This window comes from Salvelinus sp. IW2-2015, linkage group LG14 (assembly GCF_002910315.2).
Source record: "Salvelinus sp. IW2-2015 linkage group LG14, ASM291031v2, whole genome shotgun sequence".
Taxonomy (NCBI): Eukaryota; Metazoa; Chordata; class Actinopteri; order Salmoniformes; family Salmonidae; genus Salvelinus; species Salvelinus sp. IW2-2015.
Window position 1 is genome coordinate 24,109,464 of NC_036854.1, and position 14,145 is coordinate 24,123,608.

Here is a 14,145-nt window from a genome sequence, read left to right on the forward strand (position 1 = left end):
CTGGGTAAATACTGTAGGCCTCGTTTTCTCAACTGAAACATTAGACCTAGAAGCGAAAGGTGTAGGACTAAGGTTTGTTAGTGAGCTTACAATGCTGATATTGTAATGAATATTATATATTGTAGSAGGAATTTAATAATGTGATGAGAACTAACCTACATGGAATTGAGTCTTTGAAAGACTACAATCTTGACGTCATGCCTGATTCATGGAAATCAGAGGGCGCTCTCATTGCGACATACTATATTTAAAAAACGATTTACCTCAGTGGACCTCCTTAAGCAGGCAGTCATGCCAGGTTTTTTTCTGGGTCAAAAATGGGTATAGGTGGTGGGTGTGGCAATGGGCTCGCTGTATTTAAACATATTTTTTAATCCTGCAATTCTACACATTTCTCCATGAAGCTGAGATGCATTTTAGCATTTTTTAAGCTAATTTCCTGCAATTCTATGCATTCTGCCATGGAGCAGAAAAATTTAGCCGTTTTAAAGCAATTTTCCTGCGAATTTTTTTATTTTTATATTAATTTTTTTATTTTAAATTTTGCATTTTGCCATGACTTTGTTATTTTGCTTTAACATATAACAAAATCAGTACTGCTAAATTCATTGTTTTACAGACTGAAACAGCTCATGAAACATGTAACCAACACTTTACATGTAGCGTTTTATATTTTTGTTCAGTATCATTTATTTTATGTTTGTATCATTTATTTTATGTTTGTATCATTTATTTTATGTTTGTATCATTTATTTTATGTTTGTATCATTTATTTTATGTTTGTATCATTTATTTTATGTTTGTATCATTTATTTTATGTTTGTATCATTTATTTTATGTTTGTATCATTTATTTTATGTTTGTATCATTTATTTTATGTTTGTATCATTTATTTTATGACTTAGGAGTCCATAAACATTCCTGCATGCTCACCTCATAAGGCAGGCCTAAAAAATAAGGACTTGCCATGTTTGTGCGGCATACAGTAGGTCAGTCTTATCAATTATTAACCAAAGAACGGAATGGCATTTTCTCTCAAAACGGAAGTGAATGGATGGCCATTGTCAATACAGGCTTAACTCCTGTATCTCCACCTATCGCTATCTCCGTTAGGGATTCCCTTCTAAAATCAACCATGTTCCTTTCTACTGTAACTAACTACAGCTGCTATGGCACCCCTCAGAGCCGGTTTCCTCTCTCTAGGTTTCTTTCAATGTTCCTGCCTTCTAGGGAATTTTTCCTAGCCACTGTGCCGATACTCTGAGGTTTTAGGCTGGGTATCTGTGTAATGAACTTTGTGACAACTGCTGATGTAAAAAGGGCTTTATAAAATACATTTGATTGAATTTGACTATAGGCCTTCATGTGCAGTAGGGGTTTTCACAACCATACACCAGTTTACCACACTAGGTTAGTGTGAAATCTGAAGCAAGAGCCCAGGAGTAAGTATTTAAAGTGAAACGCCTTCGTGATTTTCACACTTAGTTCCCTCTGATCAGTCTTTCTGTCTATTACGAGGCACAGACCTTTTGTTTATTTATTTTAATTTGATTTAACTAGGCAAATAAACACATGGTCTGTTTAGTCTGTACATATCATCCCTTTTGAAGTACAGTACATTTAATTTTTTGTACATTACTCTACAGCTGCTCATTCATTGTTACTTCCTAAAGCATTTGAACACCTACAGTTGAAGTCGGAAGTTTACGTACACTTAGGTCGGAGTCATTAACTCGTTTTTCAACCACTCCACACATTTCTTGCTAACAAACTATAGATTTGGCAAGTCGGTTAGGACATCTACTTTGTGCATGACACAGGTCATTTTTCCAACAATTGTTTACAGACAGATTATTTCACTGTATCACAATTCCAGTGGGTCAGAAGTTCACATACACTAAGTTGACTGTGCCTTTAAACAACTTGGGAAATTCCAGAAAATGATGTTATGACTTTAGAAGCTTCTGAYAGGCTAATTGACATMATTTGAGTCAAATGGAGGTGTACCTGTGGACGTATTTCAAGGCCTACCTTCAAACTCAATGCCTCTTTGTTTGACATCATGGGAAAATCAAAAGAAATGAGCCAAGACCTCAGAATTTTTTGGGGGACCTCGACAAGTCTGGTTCATCCTTGAGAGCAATTTCCAAACGCCTGAAGGTACCACGTTCATCTGTACAAACAATAGTGACAAGTATAAACACCATGGGACCATGCAGCCGTCATACCGCTCAGGAAGGAGACGTGTTCTGTCTCCTAGAGCTGATTGTACTTTGGTGTGAAAAGTGCAAATCAATCCCAGAACAACAGCAAAGGACCTTGTGAAGATGCTGGAGGAAACGGGTACAAAAGTATATTTTATCCACAGTAAAACAAGTCCTATATCGACTTAACCTGAAAGGCCGCTCAGCAAGGAAGAAGCCACTGTTCCAAAACTGCCATAAAAAAGACAGACTACGGTTTGCAACTGCACATGGGGACAAAGATCGTACTTTTTGGAGAAATGTCCTCTGGTCTGATGAAACAAAAACAGAACTGTTTCACCATAATGACCATTGTTATGTTTGGAGGAAAAAGGGTGAGGATTGCAAGCTGAAGAACACCATCCCAACTGTGAAGCACGGGGGTGGCAGCATCATGTTGTGGGGGTGCTTTGCTGCAGGAGGGACTGGTGCACTTCACAAAATGGATGGCATCATGAAGGAAAATTGTGGTTATATTGAAGCAACATAGAACATTTGTGGGCAGAACTGAAAAAGCAAGCGTGTGCGCGCAAGGAGGCCTATAAACCTGACTCAGTTACACCAGCTCTGTCAGGACGAATGGGCCAAAACTTATTGTGGGAAGCTTGTTGAAGGCTACCCAAAACGTTTGACCCAAGTTAAACAATTTAAAGGCAATGCTACTAAATACTAATTGAGTGTATGTAAACTTCTGACCAACTGGGAATGTGAYGAAATGAATAAAAGCTGAATTAAATCATTCCCTCTACTATTATTTTGACATTTCACATTCCTAAAAGGAAGTGGTGATCCTAACTGACCTAAAACCTAAAACAATTTTTCCTTGGATTAAATGTCAGGAATTGTGAAAAACTGAGTTGAAATGTATTTGGCTAAGGTGTATGTAAACTTCCAACTTCAACTGTATCTCTCTTTTAGTAAATACTAATGTTTTTGTGTTACTAATGTCTTTCTGTCATGTCTCTCTCTCCTCAGGTCAATGTTCGCGTCACCACCATGGACGCTGAGCTGGAGTTTGCCGTTCAGCCCAGCACCACTGGCAAACAGCTCTTTGACCAGGTCAGGGTTAACAGTACACTAATGACTGTCATATTAACACAGATGTAGGATCTTAATTTGAGCCAGTTTGCTACAGCAGGGCAATAACCTTGCAGAAATGTGAATTATAATGTGGATTATAATTAATGGACTTTTATTTTAGGGGCGATCATTTTCTTTCTTAAGGTAAAATCAAGTCTGAAATATCAAAGTGGAAATTACATACTACATGTTTTAAATGTCCTGCATTGCAGGAAAGTTCTCCTGCAACAGGGTAATCAAATTAAGATCCTACATCTGTAGCCATACGTTTAGTATTGTTATCAGTACTAACAAAACCCATACCAACACCACAAGTATGTATAGCAGGTTTCTGCTTTTGCAATAAATCTCCATTACTGTAATAAGACAATCCATTTAGTGAGGCTTTCTAGGTTGTGTGTGTGTGTGTTGGTCCTGCTCCAGTGACCCACCCTGAACCCTACTCCCCCACCTCTGTCTTCATACCTCCAGGCATGTCTTTCCCCACACACACTCATTAGTATGTTATCTCAGGAAGGTTTCAAGAGATTTGAACTGTAACTGTTCTTATCAGACCTTCCCTTCTCTCCTGGAGCTATGACGACCATGACCAGGAATGGTGCTGTGCTAAGAGCCAAGAGTTTACTGGAAACTGATTAACGGTAGTGTGAGAAAATGGAGTATGATGAAGGTCTTTATTTGGATCAGATTACAATATATCTGACAATATGATTGCCAAATTGACAATATTTATGAAAGTGAATCTTCCCAACCATTGTCCTTCCTACGGAAGCCAGAAATATACCGTATCTGTTTGAGTCAGTTCCTGAACATCAAAGTCAGTTGACTTTGTACAGCATGTTTTCTGTACAACTTTTTGGAGTACAGCGTGTTTGTACGGTAAGTTCAGAGGGACAATGGGATAATGATGTATTGTCATCAGATTGCTGAGTACTGTGCCTTTTAGAAAGTATTCATACCCCTTGATWTATTCCACGTGTGACTTACCACCTGGATTTGGTCTTATGTAGCAAAATTAGATATATATATWTTTTTTTTTTACATTGGTAGAAAGTAGAGACTCAGAGCTACAAAATGGTATATCATATACTGCATTTTTTAGGAACAATGGGAAAGTAATTCTGCTTTGAAAGTTGATATACTTGTAACCTCACTTTTGAGAAAAGGGCCTTTTGAATGTTTTGGTACTTATTGGAGAGCCCTTTGTCTACAGCCATTCAGCATTGTTCACACCCTCTTAAGCCAGCACCACACATTTCTTTAAGGATCCACATKTGAGGTCGTKTRCTTAACAGTGAGTAGTGTGAGTAAAGATTAAGACTAAAAGTGGTAGTAGCCTACAATAAGGAACAATTCCAGGTCAACAGTGTCCAGATGTAAAGATACTTTTACTTCAGTCATTTTCTATGAAGGTAGGTCACCCATTAAAATACTACTTGAGTAAAAGTATTTGRTTTTAAAAATACTTAACTATCAAAAGTAAATGGAATTGCTAAAATGTACTTAAGTATCAAAAGTATAAATAATTTCAAATTCCTTAGACCAGACAGCCCAACTTTTTAAAAATATTTATTTATTTATGGATAGCAAGGGGCACACTCCAACACTCAGACATAATTTACAAACAAAGCATTTGTATTTAGTGAGTCTGTGTGGTGTATGTCACAAAATAATGTTAAGACCACACATCAATATTCATTTTATATAATACTATTTTGCTAAGTGGATGGGTCTCTGCAGAAGGTGTCAACTGTACCGCCTATGGTTACTTGCATAGTAGCAATATCAGAAAGTGTTAATATAAATAAAATAATATACAGTATGTACATGAACAATATCAGTAATGATAGTGATAGATGAGGTAGTTGTATGCATACAATCAGGGGTAAAGTGGCTGAGCAGCAGGATAAAAAATGAATAGTAGCAGCAACGTATGGCGTGTGTGTATTAGGAGAGAGTCGTTTGAATAGAGGGACTGCAGATAGTGCTGATGACTGGTCCGTCCAAACCACGCATGAACAAGGGAATCTATATTCGGAGAGCCTGTTTCACTCCCGCCCTTGACTTTGGTGCAGGGCATGTGATGTCCATAGCCTCTTCGTCCCTGACCTCCCTGATCTTCTCAAAAATATAAACGTTCGTCTAGCTGTGTCCAGTCCAGGTGGTGCTTGTACAAGCAGACCATCTATGGGAGGAGGGATGTCAGCATTGAGCAGCAGCTGAAACCTGGTTCCGACCGAGTCGGAACGCTCCTTGGCGACAAAACCAGGCTCCAGGCATCAAAGCTGTTAAACAGGAAATAACAAAACAAAAATGGAAGACATTACAACTTTGCACAACATCAATTCACCTCCCAAGTTTAAAAGAAGAATAACCGCATAAAATGAAAATGTATTCACCTGAAGTGCTAGTAATGCTTGATCTGAAGCAGCGTCCTGAAGTACGGAGTCAGGTGTTGTTGCCAGCCATAGCTTTCCACCAGCACCGTACCATCCTCCAGTCCAACCAGCTGTGGGATGTTGACCCCTGTCACAGTGCTGTCCTTCACAACACCAGCTATCTCAGACAAGGTGTTCACTCTGGTCTTTCTGAAGCGCTGCTTGATGCGGCCGAAGCACAAGTTGGGGGGAAAACTTGGTGTGGCCTGTGATCAGGAAGTGAAGGTCTGGACTGTGGTGAAGMTTGTGCATGGTCCGCCAGGCACAATACCAGAGCACAAACTTGTTCTTGTTTTGGCCACTGCAGTTATCACAATTCAGGTCCACACGTGTTTCCCCAACTCCGTAGTTGGTGAAGAAATGGTGCATGTAGTTGACTGCGCTGGATGACATTCCTTCATCAATCAAGTAGTTGACTTGTTGTGGTATTCCTTCACAGCAGACACCAAACAAGCCACACTTGCGAGGAGTTAAAAAGTAGATGGGACCTGGCTGCATAGGGTCAGAAGGATAGTGCACCTGCAAACAACAAAGTAACATTAAGATAAATTACAACTAATTGTCTCACCCCTGTCAATCTGTCTTTACACCATTCAGTGAAATGTATTTGTTGCCTCCCATCCATCCATCCATATATATATATATATATCTCTTTCTCTCTCTCGGTCAAATGTTTTAGAACACATACTTGTTCAAGGGTTTTTCTTTATTTTTACTATTTTCTACATTTACATTTACATTTAAGTCATTTAGCAGACGCTCTTATCCAGAGCGACTTACAAATTGGAAGTCTACATTGTAGAATAATAGTGAAGACATCAAAACTATGAAATAAAGCATATGGAATTATGTACTAACCAAAAAACTGTTAAACAAATCAAAATATATGAGATTCTTCAAATAGTCACCTTTTCCTTGATGACAGCTTGGCATTCTCTCAACCAGCTTCATTAGGTAGTCACCTGTAATGCATTTCAATTAACAGGTGTACCTTCTTAAAAGTTAATGTGTGGAATGTCTTTCCTTAATGCGTTTGAGCCAGTCAGTTGTGTTGTGACAAGGGTGGGATGGCGTATCGCTACAGAATGCTGTGGTAGCCATGCTGGTTAAGTATACACCCTTGGGGGTGTATACAGAAGATAGCCAGCCCTATTTGGTAAAATACCAAGTCCATATTATGGAAAGAACAGTTCAAATAAGCAAAAAGAAATGACAGGCCCAACATTACTTTAAGACATGAAGGTCAGTCAATCTGGAACATTTCAAGAACTTTGAAATGTTCTTCAAGTGCAGTCGCAAAAACCATCAAGCGCTATGATGGAACAGGCTCTCATGAGGACCGCCACAGGAATGAAAGACCCAGAGTTACCTCTGCAGAGGATACGTTCATTAGAGTTACCAGCCTCAGAAATTGCAGCCAAGTAAATGCTTCAGAGTTCAAGTAACAGACACATCTCAACATCAACTGTTCAGAGGAGACTGGATCAGGCCTTCATGGTCGAATTGCTRCAAAGAAACCACTACTAAAGGACACCAATAAGAAGAAGAGACTTGCTTGGGCCAAGAAACACAAGCAATGGAAATTAGACCAGTGGAAATTTGTAATTTGGTCTGGAGTCCAAATTGGAGATTTTTGGTTCCAACCGACGTGTCTTTGTGAGACGCGGTGTGGGTGAACGGATGATCTCTGCATGTGTATTTCCCTACCGTAAAGCATGGAGGAGGAGGTGTTATGGTGTGGGGGTTCTTTGCTGGTGACACTTTCTGTGATTTATTTAGAATTCAAGGCTACCACAGCATTCTGTAGCGATACGCCATCCCATCTGGTTTGCCCTTAGTGGGACTATCATTTGTTTTTCAATGACCCAACACATCCTCAGGCTGTGTAAGGGCTATTTWACCAAGGAGAGTGACGGAGTGCTGCATCTAATGACCTGACCTCCACAATCCCCCGACCTCAACCAAATTGAGATGGTTTGGGATGAGTTGGACCGCAGAGTGAAGGAAAAGCAGCCAACAAGTGCTCAGCATATGTGGGAACTCCTTTAGGACTGTTGGAAAAGCATTCCAGGTGAAGCTGGTTGAGAGAATGCCAAGCGTGTGCAAAGCTGTCAAGGCAAAGGKTTTGTTTTGATTTGTTTAATACTTTTTTTGATTACTACATGATTCCATATGTGTTATTTCATAGTTTTGATGTCTTCACTATTTGTTTTGTTGAGTGTATATGTCCTTAATCAGTATAAAGGAGGAAATGTTGCTTACGTGTTGAGCAAAATCAAAGCTGTAGTCTATCCTGATGTCTTTGCTTGCTGGTTGTGGGGGCCCCCAGAGACAACTGCAGGTCTTGACAGGTGGTCTTGCAGTCAGCAACCATCTTCTGGTAGACAGACCGCTCACTCTGATCAAGCAGGAGATGCTGCTCTTGCTTCTTCAGCTTGGCTGACCTAACAGCTTCTGGCAGATTGGCAGATCTGAAGAGCCGATAGCACTTGTCTGTCCTCGGCTTGAGATCTGGGGCAGCAATTTTCTCCACAGATTCCTGAAGGAAGACAGCCTGACTACACGTACCTCTGGAAAATACAGAAAAAATGTGAGATCAATAAAAGTAGTGCCAATCATGTTGGAGGTCAATTAAATAGTCAAATGTGTTTATGCTTTACATACTAAGTGTTGTCATCGATTCCTTGTAGAGACGCCACAACGCTGCTTTTGTCACACGGGATGGCAGCAGCTTTCCACCAAAAGTGTTTGTCTTGGGTGGCATCCTGGTAATACTATTGCATTAACCTCTGTGTAGTTGAAGTTCACCACTAGCTGCAAGTCCTCATGCTTCAGGTGTAACCTGTGCTTGCTTGGGCCAGCTTTCTTTTTAGATGGGAGTCATTAGACCGTTCTCCTTGTATGACTGGTAGAGGAGAGTCGGGCGTGTTCTACTGATGCTGAAAGACAAAAGACAAACACACACACTTCATACATTAAGTTAATGTTAGCTAGCATGCCAGCCATCTAACGTTATCTAGCTAACAGCAAGCTTTAACTTGGGGTCTTTTGTTTAGACATGTAGCGTTAGCTAGCTAAAAAAAATAACTAAAATCCCAATCCATAGAGTAACATTAGCAAGCTAGCCATCGAACTCCAGCTGGGTTCAGCAATACAAACCGATTGTCATAGCTAGCTAAAGTTAACCAAAATGGGTTCAATGATAGATTCTTACCCGTTTACATGGATGAAAGCTTCACGGCAGACTGCAACCCATTTTATTAAATAAGACATCCTGTGTCTTTTCCCTTYAGTTTGAACAGCGTCTTTGGCCCATTGTGTCAAGTCACCCTGGTTCACACTGACCGTGTGCAATGCCATAAGAATCATCAGATCTTTCTCCCTCCGTCACCGATGCCATGGGGGTTTCCCCTCAGTCAACTTCTTCCGTGACAACAGCACTGTTGATTGTCACCTTTTCTTCTCCATCACTGTCATCAGAAGACTCTACAATGTCTTCTTCAATGAAAATGTTTTAACCTAAATCAGGGATTTCCTCATCGTCTGATTCATTTTCAGAGTCCAGAGAGAGTCAGCATGGCACGGTCGTCCTCCAGAAAGTAGTCCATCACAACTTTTTCCCACTGACCTTTGTCGATAGCGCCTGATTAAATTCAGGGCAGCAATGTTATTGAGAGCAGTAGCAACATATTTGCAGTTCTCCATGGCTAACGTTATATCTTTAAGAAACACTGCAGTAGAAAGGATTATCTACGCATTACGAGCAGCTCATTTTATAGACACAAGGTGCTACACCTCAGACCAATTCAAACTCATCTCTCGGAATGTTCAGCCCACTTATCTCTGCCAATCATGGTCGCTGTCTTTTTCTGTGGCTAAACCAACTAGGCTCATAGTTTTAAGTGTTTTATTCGWATTGACAGATGGCATACAAGTTTGATATTAAGGCACATGAAAGTTCACATGTTCGAGAAGGCATTTCTGCCAAAGAATGCATTTTGATTTAAAAAAATGTTTACGTTGAAACGGCTCTCCTGTGAAGTCGTGACTTGCGACATATGCCTAGTTTCCTGAATCGGGTCACATTTTGTTGTTACAGCCTGAATTCAAAATGGATTCAATAAAAACAAATCTCACCCATCTACACACAATACCCCATAATAACAAAGTGAAAACATGTTTTTAGAAAGTTTAGCAAATTTATTGAAAATGAAATGCAGAAATATCGAATTTACATAAGTATTCACATCCTTGAGTCAATACTTTGTAGATGCATCTTTGGCAATTATTACAGCTGTGAGTCTGGGTAAGTCTAAGAGCTTTCCACACTTGGATTGTGAAACATTTGCCCATTTATTATTTTCTAGATTCTTTTAAGCTCTGTCAAATTGGTTGTTGATCATTGCTAGACAACCAATTTCAGGTTTTGCCATATTTCAAGTAGATTTAAGTCAAAACTGTAACTCKGCTGTTTAGGAACAATCATTATCTTCTTGGTAAGCAACTCCAGTGTAGATTTGGCTTTGTGTTTTAGGTTATTGTCCTGCTGAAAGGTGAATTCATTGCCCAGTGTCTGGTGGAAAGCAGACTGAACCAGGTTTTCCTGTAAAATTTGGTCTATGCTTGGCTCTGTTTCTTTTTTTTTTTATCCTGAAAAACTCCCCAGTCCTTAATGATTACAAGCATACCCATAACATGATGCAACCACCACTGTGCTTGAAAATATGGAGAGTGGTACTCAATGTGCTGTATTGGATTTGCACCAAACATAACACTTTGTATTCAGGACAAAAAGTTAAATGCTTTGCCACATTTTTTGCGGAATTACTTTAGTGCCATGCAAACAGGATGCATGTTTTGGAATATTTGTAATCTGTTCAGGTTTCCCTTTTCACTTTGCTGTGAGCGGACCAAGTAATTGGGCATCACTCTAAAGCGGAAAGGTGGAACAAACGAGTCAGTAGGTTTTCTTGATTGAACACAGTTCTCTATTGAGGGCATTTGGTCACCACAAACACTCCAACATAATCAATGAAAATCTCCCAAGGAAAAAAACATCTTCTTCTCCAGATCAACCAGGAACACAATATGATTATCTTTAAACTACAACAAAAGTCACGGGATTGTCACCGTCTTAGTGGTTCTTCATGGATAGCTCCTCTGTCTCRGTGGCCATATTCCAGAGATAGTATTTTCCCCTGGTCTGCTGGTTCCATACTCTCTCTTATAGGGGAAGGAGAATATCTCATTAGTACCATCAGCTGTGCTTGATTGCCTCTGGTTACCTTGTCTCCCATGCCTTGTTGGGCTACTATCCGTGAGCCCAGCCTGCCCTCTGGTGGTCCTTCCACACCGCCAATTAGGTTAGTATTGAGGAGTAACTACAATGTTGTTGATCCATCCTCAGTTTTCTCGTATTACAGCCATTCAACTATGACTCTTTTTAAAGTCACCATTGGTATCATGGTGAAATCCCTGAGCGGTTTCCATCCTCTCCGGCAACTGAGTTAGGAAGGAAGCCTGTATCTTTGTGGTAACTGGGTGTATTGATACTCCATCCAAAGTGTAATTAATAACTTCACCATGCTCAAAGGGATACTCAATGTATTTAAAAAAGAAAATGTTTTACCCATCTACCAATAAGTGCCCTTTGCGAGGCACTGGAAAACCACCCTGGTCTTTGTGGTTGAATCTGTGTTTGAAATTCACTGCTTGACTGAGGCACCTTACAGATAATTGTGTATATATGGGGTACAGAGATTAGGTAGTCATTTAAAAATCATGTTAAACATTAAACACTATGTCACTGAGTGAGTCCATACAACTTATTATGTGACTTGTTAAGCACATTTTTACTCCTGAACTTATTTAGGCTTGCAATAGCAAAGGGGTTAAGTAATTGACTCAATATATTTTAAATTCTTAATTTGTCTGAATTTTGAAAAACATGATTGCGCTTTAACATTATGGGGAGTATTGTGTGTGTGTGTGTAGGCCAGTGATGACAAATTAAGGGGGGTGAAGACTTTCTGAAGGCACAAGATCTTGTAGTATGTTGCTGGAACCTCTTATTGGTCAATCGGTGTACTATACTGTATGTTCTTATCTAATGGTTGAGTCCCATGGTGTCACATTCTGTAGCTACAGCGTGGACTGGATTCCAAAGGCACCATGGGATGTAGCAAGCCTCTAGTCCACCACGCAACGGGGAGAGGAAAGGCATTGTTTTGGCTTGCCATTTCCTGAATAACTTGTTTGTCAGTTGTGTGTACGTGCGTGGAAACATGACTAGGGAATTTGACCTTCAGGCCCTCTGCAGCGATATTAGCATTAGATTCTGTTGTTCAGGATTGTCAGCATTAGATTCAGACGTTCCACTTTAGTGTCACTAAGAATTCCTTTGTCTTGGCAATTTTCCATCTGGTAACCACCAGTAACCACAGGTGAAGTCCACTGACGTCTACTTCCTCTAGGTAGCAGTGTGTTTGTCAGCAGCCTGTGACCTAATTAGAAACCTGGCCTGGACGGCTGAAGTTGGTAGCAGAAATACCCTGCAGACACAGACGCACAGACTGACAGATAGGCACACACACACAGTCAGACTGGCGGTTGGTTAAGTGGAAATGCTGAGTAATACCAGTGGTGAGCTCATCCCTGGGGTGTTCCCCTGTTAAAGTGGCCTGGCTTGGGGCCCTTTCTGTGGTGGTCCCTGATCATAGCCTCGCTGCCTTAGCGACGTGCAGCCCTAACGGGACGAATTGCTTCTGGCCTGCCACTCTTCAACTCATACCCACTTTGATTTCCCATAGAAGTACTCAAAGGCTTTTTCCTTTTAGATTTTCTTAGGATACTTTACAAATGTAACCATATTGTGGGCCCTGGTCAAAAGTAGTGCACTGAAAACATTTACAATGTAGTCATATAGCAGACTCTCTTAACCCTAATTCCTCCTGTAAGTCACTTTGGATAAGTGCCTTGCTCAAGCATATAATAGGGTGTGATTTGGAACACAACCTTAGATACTGTGTATGTCTACTTCCAGGACAGGCCACCTAAATAGAGGAAGGGGTAGTTCAATAGGTGGCACACTCATGCAGTAATAACACAATACCAGAAGACGGACTCGTCTTCAAACTGAGGATTTTAGTTGGTTTCTCTGTCTCCACTCTCAATGCATGTGTGGTCAGGATAAATATCTATACATTAGCCATTTATCCTTTGGCCTCTCACTCTCACTGCCCATGTCTGAGTGTGCCCCTTCCCCTGAGTAATCTGGAACAATTAGTTGGAACTTTACGTGAGTCAGCGGATGCAGTGAGTAATGCCGTTTCGGAATGGTTGCATTCCTCTCTCTCTTTCATCACAGGGCTTGGGCCCTCATAAACACTTGGAAGACTGACTGCAGTGAGAAGGGCAGGCGTGGCGGCATTTGCGGCCCTGTATCACTGTTACGATACAGAGTACGGGATTCTTAAAAGGGATTCTCAATCGTTTTTGTATCCTCCAGTTTTATATACATCCTTTTGATAATACTGCACATTTTTATTGATGATCTGCACCCCAAAGCTAAAAAATGAGAGATTCTTTAGACGTCCTCCTGCGTGAAATAATTCTAGGACCCAGGTAACCTAGGTCTTTTGTGTTAGGTGAGAACAGGTAATCTACAGTTTGAGCTTACTTGACTCAACTGCAAATGTTTGTTTTAGATATGTTCAATGATTGGCTGATTTTGAAGTGGCCTGGCAGTGAGTGGCACACCTAGTTTGTAACTCTTTGGTGCGGCTTCTACTCAAAACAAAAGCCTTTTAACTCTTGGAATGTTGATTAGTTCATTCCAGTACTCCACAGTGGGGATTAGCCCTTTCCCTTAAATACTGGTATTGTCCTCGATAAAAAATACTCTGATTTGATTAAATGCCGTTTCACCCATTCGTAGAGGGACATTTTCTGGCCTCAAAGGCCTCTCGTTGTACCAGAACTCCTGTAGCTTATCCCCCCTGGGAAAAGGAATCTTTCATTTAGAATCCCCCCCTTGTGTGGTTCCTGGATGCAAAAACACCATGAAAGGGTCTGTTTGTGTCCTGAAACCCTCAGGACTTTCATTCCAGGCGAGACAACACTGTCATAAACACTCTCTCGTTTCAKGCCCGACCACTCGGTGCTCGTTGTTGTAATGCAGCCCCGTCGGGTTACCCGGACCCGTATTAGGTGGCGGCTAAGTAAGTGCGGGGGCGCTTGATTTAATTTTAACCTTGGCCACTGCTTATTGGATAGGAATGGGTTTGGCCTGAGTGCCTGCTGTGTGTGTTGTTGACTGAAACGGCTTCACCCAGGCAGCTAAGCACCTGATGATTGGGTGGGGAATTTAGCAGTAGCACAAGCAG

General features: G+C 40.7%; 1 protein-coding gene across 2 annotated transcripts in view; it reads left to right on the plus strand.

Moving 5' to 3' along the window:
- The window catches only part of LOC111972731 (radixin), a 53,376-nt gene that overhangs the window by 13,566 nt on the left and 25,665 nt on the right, over positions 1 to 14,145 (plus strand). For both annotated transcript variants that reach the window (XM_023999792.2, XM_023999791.2), the window contains exon 3: positions 3,219 to 3,302. In XM_023999792.2, coding sequence (XP_023855560.1) covers positions 3,219 to 3,302 — 84 coding nt within the window. The remainder of the gene's footprint in view (positions 1 to 3,218; positions 3,303 to 14,145) is intronic.